The sequence below is a fragment of the Tursiops truncatus genome, chromosome 14 (genome assembly GCF_011762595.2).
Source record: "Tursiops truncatus isolate mTurTru1 chromosome 14, mTurTru1.mat.Y, whole genome shotgun sequence".
Classification (NCBI taxonomy): domain Eukaryota; kingdom Metazoa; phylum Chordata; class Mammalia; order Artiodactyla; family Delphinidae; genus Tursiops; species Tursiops truncatus.
This window is the reverse complement of record NC_047047.1, coordinates 68,039,501-68,063,443: the sequence shown is the minus strand read 5'-3', so window position 1 is coordinate 68,063,443 and position 23,943 is coordinate 68,039,501. Positions and strand designations below refer to the sequence as shown.

The window sequence follows — 23,943 nt, the reverse complement described above, 5'->3', positions numbered from 1 at the left end:
GAACAGAGTATACTCTGTGGAACAGTTTGTTAGCGTGACCTGTAACTTTTAACTAGAGATTCAGCAGGTAGACCTCCTTTTCTACTCTCAGAAGCCCACAGATGCTAAGAACGGTCTTGGCTCTCTTATTCCACCGTGCTGTCTCCATATTCCCTTTTTCTTCTATGCAAGTCTACAGACAGATGAGGGAGTGCAAAGGAAAACAATCTAGAACCACAGAAGTAAGACAATTTAGTGTGTAACATCCCAATATACCAGACACCCCCGTGTCCACACATAAAAGCAAGAAATGCATTTCAGGACAAAATAGAGTACAACCACCTGCTACGAGGGTGAATCATTCTGGCACGATCCAGCAAAATCAGAAATAGAAGCCAGCTAGTAAAGCTACAATCTGCTGCTCTTCCCCTTCTCTCCATCTCCCACATCACAATTCCTGCGTGTGAGCCTCAGAACTAGCACCCTCTGTTGGTTGCTTTAAGCTATGCAAGAAGTCAGGCCCCTGCGTTTCCCAGGACAAGGGCACTAGTCTCACCCGCCCAGCCAGGGTCAGCGTGGAAAATCAGTGTTGCAAGAGCGTTCATTGTAATTGTTGCTTGGCCGCTGAGTTAATTTTTTTTTCAGTCCCTTATTCTCCAGCAATATTTCTGATTCGTCATCAATGATTTAACCGAATAGAGAAGCATGAAATCATCAAGACAGTTTCATTGTGCTGTTTTCCTCCCATACAGAAAACAGAGATAAACAACTAAACTCTGAATAATGAAACACACATATTAGGACAAAACTTTACAAAGTGATGATTCTCTTGACTTTCACAGCTCTCCAGCAAGGAAGCTGGTCCCGTGGTATAGGTAAAGACTCTGTAACAGAATATTTAAAAAATAAATAAATGAAAAAATTTTAAAGCAAAAAGAAAAAAAGAGAAAAAACATACTTGACCTCTTGCATCACAGAGGTCAAGTAACCCGGCTGAGGTTATCCAACTGGGAGGTGGCATAGCAGGGACTTGAACTTGGAGCTGATTCCAGTCACTGTAGGGATCCAAATAAAAGCGTAGGTTTTGTCCAAATTTTAATTCCTCAGGAAAAGAGAGTCACCTATACTAAAGCCCTCATAAAGTTTCACATATTATGGGGCCTGTCTCAATTTTTATTTTAATAAAGTTTTTTTGGAGAACAACCCGTTAGCCTGGAATAGCCTTTGGGCAATGCTAGTTAGGAAGCTCATGGAGGTCACCCGACCAAACTGGTTTTTAAAAAAGTACGTGGGGGCAGACCTTTAATACAGATTTAGTAATTATTCCTGGGAGCATTGTTTGTGATTGCAAATGAGACCTTTTAAAGATTTCTTTTTAAGTGGTATCTCGTGGAGATTGTGGATAGGATCATTTTTTCACTGACAGATCGTACGGGGACCTAAAATGCTCTATCTCAAACAAGACAGATGGAAATGAAGTTAATGTTCTTGGAAAAACTGAAGACAAAGACCCTGATGTGAAGATGCCTATAAAAACTTTGAATAGAATTGTTTCATGAAATGTGAGTGAATAAAACAAAATAATATAGTCAAATTAACATTTTACTATGGTTTACATATATATGTGTAACTAAAATAATATTATAAACAGACTTATATTACATTATGGTAGACATTTGATTACATCACCTATATATTCAAGTTGGTCAGAAATTGTCTGGGGGGAATCTTCCCATTTGGAAATATAGGCACTGGTAACACACTAAGTCGTTTTTCCCAAGTGCTGAGCTGCAACCCAAGATGAGGAAGAAGCAGGTTTGTGTGCTGGGTCCACAGTAATGATGAAGATTACACCCTGGCTCCTGTGTTGACAGCTCCTTACATTTTCCCAAACATTGCTGCACTTGGGCCTCCCAGCCTCTTGTGTGGGAGAGTCTGTGGCTGTCCTGAAGGTCCACCTGAGGACCCAGTGTCCCCACGTCAACGACTTGGGTGCGGGTAGAGATGTGACGAGATTGCTTTTCCCGTCTCCCTCAGGCAGCACTAGTTGGAGGTACCACCATGATCATCGGCCATGTCCTGCCTGACAAGGAGACCTCCCTTGTGGATGCCTACGAGAAGTGCCGGGGTCTGGCTGACCCCAAGGTCTGCTGTGACTACGCCCTCCATGTGGGGATCCCCTGGTGGGCACCCAAGGTAACAGCACTGGGTGGAACCCCAAAAGAAGAACCAGTGCTCTTTTTGGCAGAGGGGCCATCTGGTGAGAGCCAGCGGGGGGGGTGATGCTGTCCTGCGGTGTGGAACACCCCTCCCACCTCCATCCTAACTCCTCCAAATGCCAAAAGAAAAAACACTTATGATTCTATACGGGGGGAGGCCTGTTTTGCTTAATTTAAAGAGCAGTTTTCCAGCGCTCTGACCACAAGGCGCTCAGCATGTCCTGACGCTCTACCTAAGGTGTCACTTATGTAGCAGCCCCTAAGGGGTTGCAGCTGAGGAGCAAGCTCAGTAAGGGTCAGCCCTGAGGGTCACATCATTTTGTGCTTGGAGTGACAGCACTGAGGTCTCAGAACGGAGGGTCCCGTCCTGGCTCAGTGCCACCTGGTAAGAACGGATTGGGGTGCTTTTTTCCTGCTGGGCCCCAGCTCCTGCTCTGGGCACCCTGAGTTTGCTCCTGGTGTGTGACTCCCACTGGGCCCTTTCTCAGCTCAGCCTCTGTGCCCCTGGCTTTCCTGGCCTCCTGTTGCCCAGGCCCCAGGGCCAGAGTCTAGTCCCTGCTCCCCGATTCCCTCTTCCTCGTTCTTCCTGAATACAGATACACAGGCATTTAGATTTTGCTTCACTTCTGGAGTTTTACTGCTTCTTACCCCAGGGAAGCGACCTGGATATTCATTCTTTCATCAAGTGCTCATTAATCACCATGTGCCACTCAGTACTTGAGTGGGTGCCCCGGAATCTTAACCATAAATAAGCATTAAGCGATTTTGCCAAGTTCTCCAGCTGTGGATCCTGATCTAAAGGGCCTGGCTCCCTTCCGAGACAGTGACTTACAAGCCTGGCTGTACTTCTGCCCTCAGGCACAAGCCTTGAGCATGGGGCTTACAGTCTCTTCCATTATATCCAAACTGGTGCTTATGAAAGACCATGGAACCCCCCAAACCCACACATGAAGATCCCCCTCCTGGTACCGGCTAAAAGGTACAGACCACACTGAATGTTAGCCATCCTTTATCTCAGATGGAAGTGTTGTCCACTTCGGACACCCTCCTGGATGGGCGACCCCTACCCTGAGCCTCCAGTGGCCTGGAATAGAGAGGGTCTGCTCAGATTCCCAGCAACACTGAGGCCAAGTCAGCTATCCCTAAGTCCCCAAAGGTTGTGGGGATTTTCATGCATCTAGAATTTTTAATTCTTTTTTATAATAACCAATTTTTTTTTCTAATTACAGATTTTAAAAATAGAAAAGAAAGGAAGCACATGATTCAGTCACCCCAACACAATCACTATTGTTATTTTAGCTTATTTCCTTCTGGTCTTTTTTCATAGTAACTCTTTCTCTTAAGTGTGAGCATTTTCCACCTGGCTGCCTGGTCTTCATGACCATCAATGCCGTGGCCACTTAATGTTCTGTCAAGTAGATGAATCACAATTTATTTTCCTATTGTTGGACCGATGTTTCTTCCATTATTTCCTAGTATAAATAATGTTGGGATGAACCTCCTTATTCACATAGCTTTGCTTCATGTTTGGCTTTGTCCCTAAGTTAGATTTTCCCCAGGTCTCTGGATTTTTAGCATTAGTACGCCTTCTCTGTACACCCCTTCTGTTATGGGGGCGGAGGGAACTGGCCACTGGTGTAAAAGTCATTAGTGCATTTACCAATAAGGCTGATTTGGAGGCAGAAACACAGGACAAGCTTATGTGATAGGAGAAACATGCCCAGATCTCGTTTCTATATTTGTGTCACGCTGGACAGTTTTCAAAACACTTCCGCATCCATTTGCTCACGTGACCTCACAGCAGCCTGTGGAGTGAGAGGAGAGTGAGATACTGCAAGGTTGCGGGTGGTCATGTGGCGACAGAGCCACCTCTCCTCCGCGCTGGGCCAGCGTCTGCCAGTCAGCCTCTTGGCCCTCTGTACTCACGTGGCATTGCCTTTGCATTCTGCTCTCCAGGTGAAAGCAGAAATGGAGACCCTGGTGAGGGAGAAGGGTGTCAACTCGTTCCAGATGTTCATGACCTACAAGGACTTGTATATGCTTCGGGACAGCGAACTGTACCAAGTGTTGCACGCTTGCAAGGATATTGGGGCGATCGCCCGGGTCCATGCTGAAAATGGGGAGCTCGTGGCCGAGGCAAGGCAGTAGAGAATGTTGGGGGAAGTTGGGGGAGCACCGATAGAGACAGTTCTCTGGGGGATTCCTGACCACCCATGACCCTCCCTACAGGGTTCAGATAAAACAAATGATAAAAGAAAGTGTGAGATGTTAACAGCCCAGATGACAGATCTCTGTCCGAAAATCCAAACTCTTCTAGTGTCTGTAAAAACCAAATCTCTCTGTCTAGTCCAAAAGGGTTTCTAAGTCTTGGATGGCGATGTCTTCATTCAAATATGATACTTAAATTCCATTATCACAGAGGAATTTGGAGCACCTCTAAGAAATATTTTTAATGAGATGTGACGTACAGAATAAATAAGGGTCAACATTCCACTTTCCTGTACCTCCTCAGCGGACCTGAGGTATTATAGAGATCTTCTCACTGGTACCAAGACAGACAGGCCCCTTTGTACTACTGGGTCTTAAGTAGGATACTTGGGGTAAAGGTTAATCTAGACATCTGTGGAAGCTGGAGGTTTAACTAGATTTCCAGTGAGGAAGTTCTGATTTGCAGATCAATAAACAGTGTTTGTCTTTAGTGTCCCAGGCCTGTTGGCTGGTGACTGAACTGTATTTTTAAGAGGAAAAGATATTTTCAATCATTATGAAGTGAGACTCAGGGGGTCCCTGTCCTAATCCTGCCCTCGTTCTAAGATGGGTATTACAGAAGTGAGAAAAGCAGCAAACCTATTGGAATGGGCTGTGCTGAAAATATTTTACTGTCCCTTGGGTTCAGTATTTTTCTGTATCTCTATGATTCTCTCAATTTTCTTTCTTTTGCTCTGATTCAGGGTGCAAAGGAGGCGCTAGATTTGGGTATCACAGGCCCAGAAGGAATTGAGATCAGTCGTCCAGAGGAGGTGAGGAAGATATCCGTGTTCTTTGTCATCATCTTTCCTATAGATTCACAGAACTTTTAGGATAGAAGAGTCATCGGTAAATACGAGTTGCATGGTATTGCTTTCTTCATGGGTGAAATTCCTATCTGGAAGCTTCCCAGGGAACAACTTCCTCCATGCTACGGCCGACCTGCCCTTCAGCTTCCTTGGGGAAGACAACTTTGGGGAAACAGACCCACCTCACTGGGGGCTGATTTCAAGGGTCTGAGGGAGGCCATGTGAACATGCCAGGGGTTGCTTTGGCCAAAATTGAATCGGGAGAGAAAAGACAGACTGAAAGGGCCTTTAGATGTTAGAAGAAATTCCAAACTATAAGCCAGTGAGTTGCCATTTTGGGGCTGAGATCCCTTTGAGCATCTGTGGAAAACTTTGGACCCTTCCCACCAGAAACGAGAGGCTCGTGCGTGTCTGTGCTCTTACCCCCTCTTCCTATTCGTTGCTGAGATGGTGACTAAGCCCTGCTCTCCCTCTGCCCTCTGGTTTTATCCTTGCACGGTTTTGCAGGGTGTCGACACAAATGCCCCCAGGTCCCCCTTGCTGAAGAATTCGGCTTTGGAGGATCACATTAGATAAATAACGTGTTCTTGCCCTATGACCCTGTTCGGACATGCCTTACTAGTGGTGAGGGGAGAGCTATTTTCCATTTCTTCAAAGCCTTAAATGCAGAGTGGTGGTTGGATGTCCATGAGGGACTGATGGGGAGGCCTTGGGGGACGAGGAGCTGGAGACAGGATGTGATGGTTCTGTCATCAGACAGGAACCAAGTCAGCCTACAGTGGGTCAGCCTGGTGTGGGCGGGGGTCCCACCTTACTCCTGCCGTGGGTTTGTCTCTGTCTGCGAGAGCGCTTGAATATAGCTCCTGTTTGGGCACCTCAGAGTTGATAGAGAAAGACACACCAGCTTCAACAAGGCACTCAGAGTGCCTGGGAGAAGAGGGGTGGGGGGATGCGCACAGGACTGGGCTTTGTGGAGTTCTATGAGGGGAAGAGAGCGGTGCTGACCGTGGTGGCAGTAATAGCAAGAATACCACCTTCACCATCTACTGATTAAAGGGGACATCTAAGGAGGTTTTGCTCCCCAGGGACATTTGGCAATGTCCAGAGATATTTTGGGTTATCCCAACCTGGGGGAGGATGTTACTGGCATCTACTAGGTCGAGGTGAAGGGTGCTGCCAAAGAGCCTGCAGTGTCTGTTCAGCCCCTTCCACAAAGGATTATCTCACCCCAAATGCCGCTAGTGCCGAGGTTCAGAAATCCCGATCCAGGCCAATCTTCAGCTTGAAATCAATCAGTGTTATTCCTTTGCTACAGTTCTGAGATGGCTGTGGAGAGAATGCACCAGAAACCAGGGAGAGATGTGACTGCAGGTTTTCGTTTGTTCTTGTTTTGTCGTCTTTTAATTAAGCCCTGAGTAGCATCCAGCAAAGACGTGCCTAGAGCCCTAAGTCCCGGGGTTCTCTCAGTGTGAGCAGAGGTGGTTGGAGCTTGGTGCCCCTGCCCAGGGTTTCCCCCCGAGCCAGCCCCTGTGGGTGCTGTTTGTCCCTCCAGCTCTGAGTCAGACATTCCAGCACTTTCTGCGTACGAGGTGGGGTGTCAGGGAGATGTAAGCTTGCTTAGGGAGATGGTGAAGCTTGTTTTCTTCCTGTCCTCTGTTTCTAACAGGTGGAGGCAGAAGCCACTCACCGAGTTATCACCATTGCAAACAGAGTAAGTAGACCCCAGCTCACCCTCAGCCCATTCTCAACTCTGGGGTCAGAACCCAGCCTGTACAGTAGAGTCCCATCCTGCTCTGGGTGCCAGCCCCATGCCTGGCTCCCAGGACCGCCAATGAACACCGTTTGCTGAATGAACAACACCGTTGCTATTCCCACAGACCTGGCAGGTGTCCTCCCTGCCACCGGCTCTCCATTCTACCCTGCTGATCTTGCTGAGACCTGGTTCATTGCTCAAATGGAAATGCCTCCCAGCAGAGGCAGGGCAAGGTGGGGACCACAGAGCCTCATGGCAGCTGGAATCTGTTCCTTGTAGAGGAGCAGAGAGACGTTTGCTTAGAGAATCATGATTCGAACCTCCGCCTCTGGGCCATTCATGATTTTTCCTTGGTATGGTTCAGGGTAAGGGGGCGCTGATGCAGTGTGGTGGTGGGAATGAGCACACACCTTGGGGCCTTGACCAAAGACAAGCTTCCAGTCCCACGCAAGTCAATCAACCACTCCGAGAGACTATTTTATTATCTAAAATTGGAATGATAATATCACCCACTCTTCACAGGACGGTTGTGAGGATCAAAGGAGTCGTGGAAGGAAAAGCACTTTAAAAACAGGAGAACACTGTACCAAGATCCTTTCTCCTCCTAAACCATCATTAAGTGTTCTATTTGCTCAGATAATCTGAACTCTAGTTTTCTAAGTGTGGTCTCTGGACCAGCTGCATCAACATCATTTGTTAGAAATAGGAACTCAGAAATGCAAATGCTCAGGCCTGTTCAGACCCACTGAATCAGAAACTGGGGGTGACGCCCAGCAACCTGTGTTTTAACAAGCCCGCTAATGATCCTTAATGGGCGCTAACACTTAAGAACTTCTCCTCCAGAAAGACCTAGGCTACCCTGAAGGCTGTGAGCTGAGGATGTGGTGTTAGGAACGCCAGGGGAACACAGAGGTTGGAGGTCCAGTTGGTCTCAGCATTAGTCAGGAAACTTGTGCCAAGCACATCAAATGCCAGGCCAGCCCCTAAATTCTCTATCCTCCTAATGTGACAGGCAAAGAAGGCATTAGAATAACATTTGGGAAAACAGTTTCCCCTTAGCCCTTTGTAAGTCCAGGAGCTGGACAAGGACATTGTTTTACTGTCGTAACAATAGTTACGCTATCAATTACTTCCTGATGGAAACTTACCCCAGAATTAGGAAAGATCTGAATAACAGAAGGGCAGCTCCTCGTTTTCTTAGTTCAAACACATGCCCAGAGAAGTGAAGCCGTGGACCGTGGTCACACAGCTTGATAGAGGAAAAGCCAATCAGTGTTATAATCCAGGTGTCCATTTGCAAGACCAGTCCTGTCTGGTGCAGACTGTGAGCCCCGAACCTCTTGTGTATTGTTTCTTCTCCAGGGTACATTCTGTCTACTGATAAAGCAGCCCTCAGATGGCAGACATCATCATTTTAGATATGGGATATAATACACAACTGTCTCTAGGTCATCACGTTCATGAATAGGAAATGAAGAGTCCCTCATTTCAAGTTGTAAATAGTCTAGGTGTTGGCTGGTAGAAAATGTGAGGTTCAGCACTTGGCATCTTGCCCTGATGTCCCCCTGCTGGGCTCTGGTGCTGGGCGCTGCCTGTCCCCTCCTTGTTTCGTGGGGCTCCCCAGCCTGCAGCCACCAGCCCTGCATTCCCAGCAGAAGACCGCCACCCTGAGGGGAGTGCTAAGCGATGCAGGGGGCGGCGCTGGGGCCAGGACTGGGCTGGTCCGGTCACCTTGGTCCTTGTTAGGTTATGGGGTTGATGCTCTCTCCTTCCCACCGTGTTTCCCGTCCTTAGACTCACTGTCCCATCTACCTGGTCAACGTGTCCAGCATCTCGGCCGGTGACGTTATTGCAGCTGCTAAGATGCAAGGTGAGTCCGTAGGCTGGGCTGAGCAGCGCCCATGTGTGGTGGGGCCCAGCAGCTCCATGCACTTCCCAGCCCGGCTCCTGGGGCCAGGCGCTGAGCCTGCCTTTCCCTTTCCTCTCTGGCTGCCTTCCTCACAAGCACCCTGCACTGGCCTGGGTTCAGGGCATTAGCACCAGTGTTTCCCTCTGCACATTTGTTTGCATAACAGCTTTACAGAAGTGTCCGTCACCTCTCCTGGGTCTGGTAAAATTTTCCAAGTTTTCAATCAACTCATTAACTGGTATTTTTTTCAGTCTCTTGGGTTTTGCTAGTGGTTGCGTTGGTAACCAACATGAAATCCTGGACCAGTTCCAACGGGCATTTCAGGGGGGAAATGCCTGGGAAGTCCCTGGAGAAACGACACTGTGAGGGCCCAGCGTCCCTTTCAGGAACTCAGTGTACCAGCCCCAGGGCACCTGTGTTGTCGGAGCACCTGGCAGCACCTGAAGGCTTTGTACGGCTCGGGGTGCCAGTGAGGGCCCAGTAACAGGAGAAACAGGTCACGGTCACAAACCTGAGGATATAAATTGGGAGCAAGGGCCTTCAGCCTTCCCACCACATTGCCCTCCAAATCCTGCCTCTTGCTTCTTCAGCGGGACCCCCTTCGCCGTCTCTCCTGCGCTGTCGTTCCAGTCTCCCACCTCCGTCTCCCTGCCCTCTATCCCCTGCTACGGTGCCACCCCCAGTTTTCTCCTGAAGCTGCTCCCGGCAGCCGCCTGCTCAGGAAACAGATGAGTGCTGCCCCGCCTCGGCGCCCTTGCCCTTCTGTTCTTGCCAGCAGTCAGCACGGGGACAGAGAACAGTCTGACCTTGACCCCAGCTGTGCCCTCAAATGCCCAGCTGAGCTCGGGCAAGTCCCTTCCTCTCTGACTTCAGCTCCTTCACCTGCCTCGTGAGAGGCTCAGACCAACGATCTCCCAGGTTCACTGGCCTCCTGGTGATGGTTTGAACCCTCTTCTTTCAGGGAAGGTCGTGCTGGCCGAGACCACCACCGCGCACGCCACACTGACGGGCTTACACTACTACCACCAGGACTGGTCCCATGCAGCTGCCTACGTCACGGTGCCTCCCCTGAGACTGGACACCAACACCTCAACCTACCTCATGAGCCTGCTGGCCAAGTAAGGTGTTTCAGCAGGACCACGGCGCGGCATTATCTCACAACGTGCGCCGTTCCGGGAATTTGTAGATCTTTGAGGTGATATCGTAGAGGCCCCGAACCTGACCTAAGTTTAATTTCGTCGTGTCCAGAGGAGGGTTTTTGCTTTTGTTAGCTTCTCCATGCAGCTCCTATCACCACTTGATTCGGATGAGAGCTTCTGAGGTGACGAGTAAAGAGCGTATATAAAACTGTGAACAGTGGCTATTCAGAATTTCAAAGGATATTGACACCTTACACTGGAGGCCACTGGGGAACTATAGGATGTGGTCTCTGACTTACCCTAGAAAATCTGTGCCTCTTTCTATCTCTCGTCTTTCTTCACCTCTCCCTCTTCTCATGGTGTCCCACGTGGTTTTCTCTCGTTGTACGTACCTCCCTCCTTCCGTGTGTTTCTCCCTCCTTTCTTTCCTCTTCCCCTTTTCCTTCTGCACCTTCTCCCGCTTTCCCCGTAACATCTTCCTCCAGACCTCCCTTTCCCCAGCTCTTCTTTTTCTAACACTGCTTTTCCCCATTCCATCCAGGTCTAAATAAAATGCTTTAATGAATAGTCTGAATTTGGTGGGACACAAACGTGGAAAGATTTTGTTTCGTTTTGCTTCAAATTCTTTCTTGCCTCTAGTGACATTTTGATACTGGTAAAGGCCATTGCTTTTTCTTCTCTTTTGCTTATTGAAGTCCAGTTCAGTTTAAAAGTCAGTCTCTTCCCCTCCCCACCCCCCAGCTCAGAGAATTAATAGGGGTTAGGATTAAAGGGGTGGCGAATTCCATTCCATACCCAAGCACGATCTGTACTCCTGCACTAATCGTCGCTGCTTCTCTGGCTAAAAGTGACTGGCCTTTGGGGCCCTCCTTGTATGGGGCATGTGCCCAGATACAGGCTCCCTTGAGTCACCCTCACGCAATCCTCTGACACAGGAGATGGAGTGCAGCTTGACGTCTCCTTCCCGTACCTTCCCGGCTTCCAGAACTAGCAATTCCCTGTGCACAAGAATCTGGCCAAGCAACTTAAGCCTGGCCACCTTCTACAGTATCTGGGGCCCAGAGCAAGCTCACACCGCTTTGCCACTCCCTACAGTGGGAGGGCAGGCTGGCCCCCACCCCTGGCTCTCCTCACCCAGAGGCTCAGGCAGGTGCCCGCTGCTGCCACCTCTGTTCTCCACAGGTGAATCTCTTGAAATGTCCCCTCTTGAGACTAGTTGGGGGAGAGGAAAGCACCATTCAACCCATGAAAAGAGGAAGAAGGGAGAGACTGCAGGACTCACCAGTCTGCCAACACTTCAGTCGCCCTCCCTGTCTTCTGCTTTTATAAGACCTAGGGGTGGTGATACACCTCTGTTAGGGTGATGGTGGGGGGAGTGTTGAGGTAAGTGACCAGCCCTAGTTGGAGGTGGCTGTCGTTAGATAATGGGGCTTTTATCTCAACCACGTCCTTAGTTTTCAGTCCTGGTTGGCTAACAACTGGAAAATTTCCACTCCACATCCTGCTACGTTAACAGCCGAAAGAGCAGTGTGGGGCTTTCCAAATACAACTGGAGTGCAGGCAGTAGGGTCCCGGGGTGAAGGTGGCCCCTGGAGGGGCATGATATGCTGTGGCACAGTGGCAGTAATTAAAGTCTGTCCCATAGTTTTGCTGTGATTCTGAGCAGCGGCAGCTCTGACAGATTTAACCAATTTGAGAGAGTAAAGGGAGAAATGCTAGATCAGCTCTTTCTTTTAAAAATGCTTGTTGTTGGGAAAAACCGGCCTCCTTTTCATCATCATCAACACAGCAAAAACAAACAAGTATCAAGAACCCACTATAAGAATTTGGGCTCAGTTCCAAGATCAAAGAATCTTTTGAAATACCTCTGCTTGCCACAAGCAAATTTACTGAAAGAACAAAAAGGTAGTAAAACTCCCAACCCACCCAAATTACAGGGCCCAAAGCCACACAAATTTAAATAGGCAGGGGAAGAAAAGTATTATTAATCGAATAATTCAAGTTTTTATATCTAGCCTATTTTGTCAAATTTATTTAAATTATTATTATTTTTATTTTATTTTATTTTATTTTTTGCGGTACGCAGGCCTCACTGTTGTGGCCTCTCCCGTTGCGGAGCACAGGCTCCGGACGCACAGGCTCAGCAGCCATGGCTCACAGGCCCAGCCGCTCCGCGGCATGTGGGATCTTCCCAGACCGGGACACGAGCCTGTGTCCCCTGCATCGGCTGGCGGACTCTCAACCACTGCGCCACCAGGGAAGCCCTATTTAAATTATTTAACTAACTTCTATTCATTTAAATAGAATTATAATTTCATGTGAACTATTATGAGAATAGTTTGAATCCCATTTTTTAATATTTATTTATTTATTTGGTTGCATTGGGTCTTAGTTGCAGCAGGCGGGCTCCTTCATTGCAGCTCATGGGCTCCTTAGTTGCGACTCGCTGGCTCCTTAGTTATAGCACACGAACTCTTAGTTGCGGCATGTGGGATCTAGTTCCCAGATCAGGGATCGAACCCAGGCCCCCTGCATTGGAAGCTCAGAGTCTTAACCACTGTGCCACCAGGGAAGTCCCCAAATCCCTTCTTTAATCAGTGCATATTGTAAACGTGTGCAGTTTTATAGAATTTGGAGCATAGTTTTTACATTTTTAGGAATTTATGATTACTATAATTTTGCTTCTATGACATTGTTGGTGATAATTGATATTATGCAAAATACTTGATAGAAAACCCAGACACCAATTATCATATTTCTATAAGAAAATATGAGCTGTTTCATAATGATCTACTTTAGGATGTGGTTTCTTCGAATATACCAGGGTAATAAGTACAATCTATAGATATAAGGATTTGTCCTTTGTTTAAAATCTGACTTCTCAAAGGGATCAGAAATTTTTTCATTTGAACATATATATTTTTAAAGTACTTAACAAAAGTCAGTGGTGTTTTAAACTTTAAAGAGTAAGGATGGGTCTGTCATACCTCTCAGATTCAGGGCAGCATCAGGGGACCCCAAAAGCCCTTCTGGAATGTGCCCCCCTATTCACTCTTGCCTAGTAAGCACTTATTTGTGTAGGGGCCTTTTTAGAAAAGTGGGTGCTCAGTAAGACTTGTCAGTTAAAGCATGGGGTCCTGGGGTCCCAGACCCTCAACCCAGGACTCTGATGGGCATCTTCTGATCTGAGCCTTACCCGGGTGTCTGGAGGATCCCTGAGGAGAAAGTGAAAACCTAAAGATTCTGTTTATCTCTGGTGGGTTCTGCAGGTCTGGGGGATGTGGGGATCCCCAGAAGACCCTAGAATAAACCCTCTGCTCTGTGGAAGAGCCCCTCCCGCAGTCTCTGAGAGGGCCCAGAACAGCGCCTTTGGCGCAGGGAGCTACCAGCCCATGCCACAGAGTGGCATGCTATGTGCACTCTCACTGATGTAAGTCTCTGCCCCGAGTTCTGAGCTGGCCTGGAACCCCTCGAGAGCCTGGCCGTGCCTTACCCACCGTAGCCTCAGCAACCTTTTGAGGACCATGTTCACAGATGGCAGCGGCGATGAACCACTGGCATGTCGTTGCTGGTTGATCAAGGCAGACTTCTCCTCCGTCTTGTCCTTCCTCTTCCCTGCAGGGCCAGGAGAGCCCTCACCTCCAAGCAAAGCTTAACATGGAACTCGAGTGTTTTACCAGCACATGCTTATTGCCAGCAGGGCCTGGTGCAGGTTGAGGAGGGAGATGAGAGGGAGTCGGCGTACGGTTCTATGGAAGTAAAACTACCTCCACCCTCTCACTTTAGTTAAACTCTTTTTTTAAAAATTTATTTATTCATTTTTGGCTGTGTTGGGTCTTCATTGCTGTGCGCAGGCTTTCTCTAGTTGCAGCGAGCGGGGGCTACTCTTCGTTGCGGTGTGCGGGCTTCATTGTGGTGGCTACTCTTGTGGAGCACGGACTCTAGGCGCGCAGTTTTCAGTAACTGTGGCACACAGGCTCAGTAGCTGTGGCACGCGGGCTCAGTAGTTGTGGTGCACGGGCTTAGTTGCCCCACGGCATGTGGGATCTTCCCAGACCAGGGCTTGAACCCATGTCCCCTGCATTGGCAGGCGGATTCTTAACCACTGTGCCACCAGGGAAGCCCTTAGTTAAACTCTTAAGTTCAATTTTTCTCCACCCGTTAGTTCTCTTAACATCCAAAGACTCTCAGTGTCTCCCGTGATGCTGGCATTCTGTGCCACAGTTGGCACACACGCTCATTCTGCAAATGTGTAAACTGAGGTTCTCACAGATAACTCGCTAGAGGTCATACAGCTATGAAGTGGAGGGGCCGAGATTGAAGCCAGCTTTGCCAGGTTTCCAAGTGAAGGGTTTATCTCTGTCCCTGTCCCCACCCTCTGGGACCCTGGCCTCCCCTCCCCTTACTGGTCATGTCCTTCTCTCTACCCAGTGATACTCTGAACATTGTGGCGTCAGATCACCGGCCTTTCACCACGAAGCAGAAAGCTATGGGCAAGGAGGACTTCACCAAGATCCCACACGGCGTGAGCGGCGTACAGGACCGCATGAGCGTCATCTGGGAGAGAGGAGTGGTATGTTCCCACGACCCCTCCCCACTCTGGGCCTCAGAAGAATTTTCACCCTTAGGAGGGCTGGGTCAACCACAGCTCCTGTTTCACTCAAAAGGAAAACAGAAAAGGTCTGTTTTTTTTCCTGATCGGAAAGGTAATAATGCCTAGCATAAAAATTTGGAAAATACGGAAAAGTATTAGGAAAAAAACCCCATAATTCCATACTGGGAAATTATTAATATTTTGGTATATTTCTTTCCAGGTCTATGCATGTACTATACATTATTTTAATTACTGGGTTCATCTTCTTTTCATATAACAGTGTATTTTGAGTGTCTTCCTATATCAGTAAAAATTCTTTAAAAACATATTTTTAATGGCTAAATAATATTCCCTCCAACGGCAGTGCCATGCTTCAATTGATCCTTCCACGATGTTTGGAACTTTCAGCTGTTTCAAATTTTTGATCTTAGAAATAATGCTGCAGAGAATCTCTTTGTTCATGAGTGTACATCAGCATTTCTAATTATTTCCTGAGGACAGATTCCTAGAAGCGGATTTCTGGGCCAAGGGATATGAACCTTTTTAAAGATCTTGATATCTTTTGTCCAATAATAAAGATAGAGGCTGGGACTTCATTTGAATACCTCCTGTTCTGCCCATGAAGAATAAGTAGTTTTGATCTTGACCTATCACAGATTAGATGCAGCATAGAGTATGAGGCCAAAGAGATTTGAAATCCTCAAGCTTAAACAACCAGCTCGGGGAAGACCCATGAGGCAGCTCCGGAATCCCCTTTGAAAAGGGTCCATGGTGCCTTCATGGGTGGGACGATAAGAAGCCTTTCCAGGAGAGAATATATGTCCCTTCGTGGATGCAGGGAAGCTCCTGATTTATCCAGAGTGAGTACCGAGTAGACCTGCTTTTACAAACAGGAGGTAGATTTGCACCAGGAAAGCAACCTTTTGGAACAAGGGCCCACCCGCCCCCATTGCTGCAAGAAGGAGAGAGGAGTAGCATGGAACCAAGCCTAGCAGGTTGGCTCATCTGAGATGATGCCCATGGCGTTGTCCTTCTCAGCACCATTGTTCTGACCAACTAAAAGCCCTCAGACCAGGGTCAAGCGTGACCCAGGGTTTGAGGCACACACACAGGGCGTCGGTTGACCTAACACTTTTGCAATGTTTCAGGTTGGAGGAAAGATGGATGAGAACCGTTTTGTGGCTGTTACCAGTTCCAATGCAGCGAAGATTCTCAACCTGTATCCCCGCAAGGGCCGCATCATCCCTGGAGCCGATGCCGACGTGGTGGTGTGGGACCCAGAAGCTACAAAGTAAAGCCTGCTGCTAGTCTCCAGGGCTAGAGGGACTTGGGATTTTAAGGACCTTATATTACAGAACTCCAAAAGCATATCATCTTTGCACTACTTATAGCATAGAGCAAGATGACCCTAAGGTGTGTTCAATTCAACAAATACTTGAGGGCTTGCCATGGTCCAAGCACTAGGAATGCAACAGTGAACAAGAAGGGCTGAAGATCTGCTATAGTGCAGGTCCATGTGCACAGCACTTTACAGTTTTTCAGAGCTAGGTCACATCAACTATCTTGTTTGCTTTTCACACAGCCCCAAGAAGCACTTAAGCCTAAAGTTCTTATTTCCATTTTACTGTTGAAGAAACTAAGAGCAGAGAGTAGAGGGACTCCCCACATGACATAGCTAATAATTGGCTGAACCAGATAGATGTCCTGACACTCAGTTCTGGACTCTTCCACCAACACTCTTCTTCTCCCGTTGAGGGTGTGGGTCCCCTTGAGCACACAGCGCTTGATACCCATGGCGTTAATGAACACAAGATGAGTGGGTAAATGAAGTGAATCAGGAGTTATCAAGCCCCAGGATAACTCACCAGTTATGAGCATCATCTTTTTTTTTAAATTAATTTATTTAATTTATTTTGTTTTGGCTGCGTTGAGTCTTCATTGCTGCATGGAGGCTTTCTCTAGTTCCGGCGAGCAGGGGCCACTCTTCCTTGCGGTGCGCTGGCTTCTCATTGCGGTGGCTTCTCTTGTTGCAGAGCATGAGCTCTAGGTGCACAGGCTTCAGTAGTTGTGGCACGCTGGCTCAGTCGTTGTGGCTCGCGGGCTCTAGAGAGCAGCCTCAGTAGTTGTGGTGCACGGGCTTAGCTGCTCCACGACATGTGGGATCTTCCCGGATCGGGGTTCGAACCCCTGTCCCCTGCACTGGCAGACGGATTCCCAACCACTGCGCCACCAGGGAAGCCCCAGGGCATCATCTTTACTCAGAGATTTGAACAGGGTAATGGGAATTGTTTTTTAACGTTAAATTTCATTCAGTCACTCAACAAATCGAAAAGTGCCACCATTTGCTGAGCACTTTTCTAGGTGCACAAGCAGCGAACAAGATAGACAAAAATGTGCTGGGATTTTGAAGATAAAAAGTTGAATAGCAAAGAAACGCACCTCCCTGCTGGGATCCCCACACTGCTTCTCCATTAGGGCCCTTGAGAAGCCGGGTTCTGCATCCAGCCTGGGGCTGGTCCCTGCTGCTGCTGCAGGTGTCGCTGTTAGTGATTGCTATTGGCAGAAAGACCCCTAGAGTATAGCCCAGTGTATTAGTCAGCTAGGGCTGCCATAACAAAATACCACAGACGGAGGCTTAAACAGTAGAAATTTATTTTCTCACAGTTCTGGAGACTAGAAGTCCAAGATCAAGGGGTCAGCAGAGTTGATTTCGTTCTGAGGCCTCTCTCCTTGGTTTGTAGACGGCCATCTTCTCCCTCTGTCTTCACAAGGCACTTCCTCTGTGCGTGCACTTCTGGTGTCTCAATTCCCTCTTCTTATCAGGACACCCATTTGATTGGATTAGGGTCCACCTATATGACCTCATTTCACTTTAATTGGTTCTTTAAAGGCCCTATCTCCAAATACAGTCACATTCTGAGGTACTGGGGGCTAGGACTTCAACATATAAATTTGGGGGCACACAGTCCAACCTAGCCTTTGGGGGTCATCCCTTCCCACTGAGCATCTTCCCTTCCCACTGAGCATCTTCCCTTCCCACTGAGCATCATCCCTTCCCACTGAGCATCTTCCCTTCCCACTGAGCATCTTCCCTTCCCACTGAGCATCATCCCTTCCCACTGAGCATCTTCCCTTCCCACTGAGCATCTTCCCTTCCCACTGAGCATCTTCCCTTCCCACTGAGCATCTTCCCTTCCCACTGAGCATCATCCCTTCCCACTGAGCATCTCCCTTCCCACTGAGCATCATCCCTTCCCACTGAGCATCTCCCTTCCCACTGAGCATCATCCCTTCCCACTGAGCATCTTCCCTTCCCACTGAGCATCATCCCTTCCCACTGAGCATCATCCCTTCCCACTGAGATCTTCCCTTCCCACTGAGCATCTTCCCTTCCCACTGAGCCTTCCACTGAGCATCTTCCCTTCCCACTGAGCATCTTCCCTTCCCACTGAGCCTTCCACTGAGCATCTTCCCTTCCCACTGAGCATCTTCCCTTCCCACCGAGCATCTTCCCTTCCCACTGAGCATCTTCCCTTCCTGCTAAGTACCTTCCCTTCTGTTGAGCTGTGACATCTTCACCTCCTCTCAGAGCGTTCTCTCCCGCCACTGCCTTCCCACCAGGACCATCTCAGCCAGCACCCAGGTGCAGGGAGGAGACTTCAACCTGTACGAGAACATGCGCTGCCATGGTGTACCCCTGGTCACCATCAGCCGGGGGCGGGTCGTGTACGAGAACGGCGTCTTCATGTGCGCTGAGGGCACCGGCAAGTTCTGCCCCTTGAGGTCCTTCCCAGACACTGTCTACAAGAAGCTGGTCCAGAGAGAAAAGGTAAGGTGGGGGGGTGGGGGCGGAGAAGACATGTGGGAAGAGGTTGAAGGCTGCTGGCGGCGACATCTTATATGACTTTTAAATCTCAAAGATGTTCTCACTCTGTCTTTCCACCAAATCTTATTGCCTGAATAGTCACTTTGGGAACAATCAAAATAGTAGAAAAGGAGCACCTGTAACAAAGTAAAATTTATTGGGAAGGGTCCCCAGCTCCCTGGGAGCCCGGGGATACTGTGAGGTGCTCATAGCTATCCCCGACATCCAGGCTTCTTGTCGTCCCTCAGGGGCAGGGGACTCCTGGCTTGGCCTGGTTGTCATATTTGCCCTGGAGATGCTCTTTCCCCAAACTCCCCACAGCCGCCCTGTAACTGCAGTAGGCTGGGTGGGCTTTGCTGAGTCTGGGCCCCCCAGTGAAGTGGTCAAGCCAGGTCTGGCTCACTGCCACGCGGGGGTGGCCTGAGGTCTTATCGTGAGAGTTTCATCCAGTCCTCGGATTCCGTAAACACCCTGGGTGTTCACTGAAGCTTGGGGCTCCACCTTATCCCCAGGGATACCGAACTCTGGGTAGAGTTTCACCCAAAAGGAGACTGGCTGTTCCCTCGTTGCTTGGGGATTGATTGTCCAGCCTTATCTTTGAGAGCTGTCCTGACAACTCCGGGTGCTGGGAACCAACTGCAGCCCTGGCCTCTGGGTGGAGAACCCAAATCATCAGAAAAGAACAAGTCTGACAAAACTGACAGGTGAAAGCATCATGAGGTTTCCCCTTCCCTTCCTCCGGCATAAAGCAATATTATTATGGTCCAAAACGCTCCCGCCTAGCTACTTCCAGATTCTGTCTCGAAAGGGTGGGTGTTCTTAGAAATATCATGACCAAGGGCCTGGGAGCCCCAGCCCAAATGCAGGCCTTCTATCAGGGAGCAGACTTGGATTACCTAAAAAAAAAGCAGGACTTTAGTTATCCCAGTATTCAATTCAAAAGCGAACTCAGGATCTCTCGGGTAGGTGAATGGTCCCATCTCCAATATGCTTCCCAGATGTGGACAATGGCAGGAGACCTCAGCCCCACCTCTGGGGGACGTGCCACAAAGAACTGTAAGAGCGACACATTCACACGCTACACTACCTGAGCAAGGGTGGCAATGATTTAAAATAAGAAAACGGAAAATAACAAGTGTCAGTGAGGCTATGGAGAAATTGGAGCCCTCGTTCATCGTCAGATGAATGTAAAAGATGCAGCCACTTTGGAAACCAGTTTGGCAGTTCCCAAAATGTTAGCTATAGCGTCGCCAAAATAACCCAGCAATTCCACTCTTGGGTATATACAGAGTCAAGAAAAATGAAAATATGTGTCTTCACAAAATCTTCTACATGAATGTCATAGCAGCGTTATTCATAAAGGCCAAAACGTGGGAACAATGTACACGTCCATCAACTACTGAATAAACAAAATGTGGGCTATCCATACAATGGAATATTATTCAGCCATAAAAGGGAGTGGAGTGCAAATATATGCTACATACAACACGCGTGACCCTTAAACACATCATGCTAAGTGAAAGAATCCGGTCACAAAAGACCACATGTTAAATGATTCCATTCGTATGAAATGTTCAGAAGAAGCAAATCCATAGACAGAAAATAGATTAGTGGTGGCTTAGGGCTGGCCAGAGGGGAGAATGGGAGTGACTGCTCACGGGGACGGAGATTCTTTTGGGGGTGATGAAAACATTTTGGAATGACACAGTGTTGGTGGCACAAACCTGTGAATTACACTAAACACCCCTGAAATGTATTCTTTTAAATGGCGAATTTTATGGTATGTGAATTATATCTCAATTTGAAAAAAAAAAAAATCTTTAAACAGTTCTGTGGCTTTCCCAAAAAAAAGATGTTTTAGTCAGGAAATAGGATCAAAAGAGGGCAGAGAAAGTGTTTGAAGCCCTTCTAAAAACCAACCTGGGACTTCCCTGGTAGCGCAGTGGTTAGGAATCCACCTGCCAATGCAGGGGACACGGGTTCGATCCCTGGTCCAGGAAGATCCCACATGCTGCAGAGCAGCTAAGCCCGTGTGCCGCAACTACTGAGCCTGTGCTCTAGAGCCCACGAACCACAACTACTGAGCCTGCGTGCGCCTAGAGCCCGTGCTCCGAAACAAGAGAAGCCACCGCAATGAGAAGCCCGCGTGCCACAAGGAAGAGTAGCCCCCGCTCGTGGCAACTAGAAAAGCCCACGTGCAGCAACGAAGACCCAACGCAGCCAAAACTAATATAAATAAATAAAAACCAACCTCACAAGAATGTCAGACAGATACCAATTCACATCAGACCGCTCTTAGGGCCAGACATAGTGGAAGAGCTCAGCTTCTAGGACTGATATAAATTCAACTCAGAGGTCCTTTATCCAAAGCACTTATAATGACAACATAAGGTCCTCAAGAAAAAGCCAATTCTATTCCCTATTCTCTGGTATAGCCCTTATGTAACAGAATGCAGGTACGCAAAAAACTTCATTTCCCCCAAATTATAAATAAGCAGTCCCTACAGAGCAGGGTCCTCAGGAAAGAAAGTAGCTCTGGGGTTGGGACCAGTGTATAAAGCCAAAGCAAGGGGCTGCCGGGAGCCGGGTCCTGCCAAGGTCACTCACCCAGGATTCACCAGGTCTGTACTCCCACCCTTCACCCCCGGAATCCCACAGTGCAGCCTGGTAAAGGCTAAAACACTTCAGACCAGTTTTGACATTCTGAGGACTGAGCTCAACTACAGATCTGTTGGAGAATACAAAGGAATATGTAAGCGGAAGAGCCTTCCAGAAATCACCCTTATCTGTTGTTTCTCTCAACAAGGTCTTCAGCAAGCATTGTGCAGCAAGGAGATTGAGGTTATGTCCCTGAAGAGTGCCTGGGGCGTAGATTATTTATGCTGCCCCTTCAGACCTTATGCACACACTCCAACACACTTCCTCTCGCAGCAGAACTTTGTAATATGATTAAGCCCCGAACTGACCCCTGCAATAATAACAGCTGCTGGTACTTACATGTCACTCACCGTGTGCCAGAGCTTTACGTGTTCTATTTCATTTGATCTCATAACAACTCTGTATTCTTATAAATAAGAAAACACGCACAGAGAGGTAACATAACTTGCACAAGGCCACACAGCTTACACGTAACAGAGCTAGGAGTGGAACCCAGGCAGTCTGGTTGTAGAATATAGGCTCTTAACTCTATTGCCTTTGTGAGTACAAAATTAACTACTATTGCTGCCGGGGGACTAATCTCCAAATCAGCTGTATTTAGCCTCTCTTCCCACAAAGTTGTCAGATCACAATAAAAGGCCTGGCCTCTTGACAGCCTGGCAAGTGAGGGGATGACATCGCTCCGTGTGAGGGGTGCTCTCTAAAGCTGAATACCTCAGAAGTCTACCCGCTACCTTGGGAAACATTCCACCCATGTCAAGGGGAGTCAGTGGGTATCTCTATGCACATGCATGCAAACACTCCCACACATATGCACTGTTTAGGAGGTACAAGCGGATTCTCTACCCCTGGGTTCAAGGTGTAGGAAGGCTTTGTCACATGCAGTAATTTGGGTCCTAAGAACAGTGGCAGCTTCCAAAGTCTTATCAGCCATCAAGGAGGCTCTGGTGGTGGTGGTGGCTTGGCCCTGAGGGTTGATGCTGTCTGTGCTCTGATGGCATCATCTTTTCCCCTTTTCTGCTCTCCACCTTCACTAGACCTTAAAGGTGAGGGGAGTGGACCGCACTCCCTACCTGGGGGATGTAGCTGTCGTCGTGCATCCTGGGAAAAAAGAGATGGGAACGCCACTCGCAGACACTCCTACCCGGCCTGTTACCCGACACGGAGGCATGAGGGACCTTCATGAATCCAGCTTCAGCCTCTCTGGTAAGAGCAAGGGCCACTTGGCCTGGCACCTGCATCTCCACCACAGTGAGGGGACAGGAGGAGGGCAGAGGGACTAGGAACCCCACCCCTGCAGAGGGTTTTATGCTGCTTTCCTCTCCATCTTCTCCCTCCCTCCCCGATCCCCTGCCCGGTGATGACTGCTGGGCCCCATGTTATAGACACACAAACATTGGTGGGCGGGGAAGGAGGGCTCTCCCAGTCCCCGGGCACCAGCCACTCTTAACAGGCCATGGCCCTTTTGGGCCTTTCCCCGTGGTTTCTAAGTTCAAATAGTTTCATCCCTTGAGATATCTTGAGGGCCCTGCACGTAGGGATGCCCCAGAGACGATCTGAGCGCAGAAGCGTTAACTCTGTGCTACGTGGGTCTGCACCCCCATTTCCCACCCCACTCCTCAGCAGCCTTGCTGAAAGACGTGGTATTTCCCTTATACCCTTTCCTCCCTCATCTTAACCTCAGGTTTGCCACCTTCTTTTCTGCCGGGAATTGTACTGTATGTAATACAATATAGAATATATGGGGTGTATCTATGCTTAGAGACTTTATCGTCGACAGCGTGTGTCCCAGGTGCTCGGCCGTAGTTAAAGGTGGGGGTCATGGCGGCATAAACGGTGAGCCTCACTGGAGAGCAGGCAGAGACGGTAAGATGCCTTGGTCCTGCAAGCAGCTTTGCTGGAAGCCATGATCCCTACTTGAAAGGGGCAGAGGCCGGGTCTCACTGAACGGCCTTCACGACTAGCCCTGGCGCAGACCGAGCCTCCGCTCTGCAAGAGCCGTGCTGGGGCCGGAAGGTGAGAAGAGCAAGATCCTGGGGGAGGTGAGACGCAGCCACAGACTGTCCTAACATGAGAGGCCGAGAACTAAACCAGGGGAGAGCCGGGGGGCACGGCTGCCCGCTGAGCTTCCTCTGTGCCCAGCCGTGTGCTGGCCGCAGCTCAGGTGGTTCTTGACTGAGGAGCTGACCGCCTGTGGAGAGGGGTCCTCTCCACCACCCTCCCCATTGTCTCAGAGCCAATCTCATTACGGAGATAACTTCGCCCCCACCCTGAGGGCCACTGCTACTCCCACCAGCGATGGGACTGAGTGCAGGGAGTCAGAAAGGGATCTGCGGGGTGGAGTGTCAGCGGGAGCCCCGGCCTTGCCAGTCCAGGAGGTGTAGCTCCCCACGGTTGCCTGCGTCTGCCGCTTCCCGCAGCCGCCAGCCTCGGAAGAAGCAGCAAGGCCCCCAGAGCTGCGAGCCCCCTCTGGCCCCTGGCTTCTGCTCCCACCCAAGTCTCGGGCAGAGCCAAGACTGGGCGGAACTGCTCTCAGGTTCAGCAGACATCAGGCAGCCTCTCACCTTCCCTCCGCCCCAAACCTGGTCTGTTCTAAATGGGACAGGCTGAAGGATGTCCCATCACACTCCCTGGGGCCCAGACCTTCTTTTCTTTTTTCCAATTTATTTATTTACTTATTTATTTATTTATTTTTGGCTGCACCACAGGGCATGTGGGAATCTTGTTTCCCCGACCAGGGATCGAACCCATGTCCCCTGCAGTGGAAGCAC

The 23,943-nt window shown here is 49.0% G+C and overlaps 1 protein-coding gene across 1 annotated transcript in view; it reads left to right on the top strand.

Annotated features, from left to right (window-relative positions):
• The window catches only part of DPYSL5 (dihydropyrimidinase like 5), an 89,347-nt gene that overhangs the window by 62,042 nt on the left and 3,362 nt on the right, over positions 1 to 23,943 (top strand). Inside the window, exons 3-12 of the mRNA XM_019943364.3 lie at positions 2,017 to 2,175; positions 4,155 to 4,334; positions 5,150 to 5,218; positions 6,921 to 6,965; positions 8,802 to 8,877; positions 9,878 to 10,034; positions 14,487 to 14,628; positions 15,798 to 15,940; positions 18,271 to 18,478; positions 22,210 to 22,378. Of these exons, the coding sequence (XP_019798923.1) occupies positions 2,017 to 2,175; positions 4,155 to 4,334; positions 5,150 to 5,218; positions 6,921 to 6,965; positions 8,802 to 8,877; positions 9,878 to 10,034; positions 14,487 to 14,628; positions 15,798 to 15,940; positions 18,271 to 18,478; positions 22,210 to 22,378 (1,348 nt within the window). The remainder of the gene's footprint in view (positions 1 to 2,016; positions 2,176 to 4,154; positions 4,335 to 5,149; positions 5,219 to 6,920; positions 6,966 to 8,801; positions 8,878 to 9,877; positions 10,035 to 14,486; positions 14,629 to 15,797; positions 15,941 to 18,270; positions 18,479 to 22,209; positions 22,379 to 23,943) is intronic.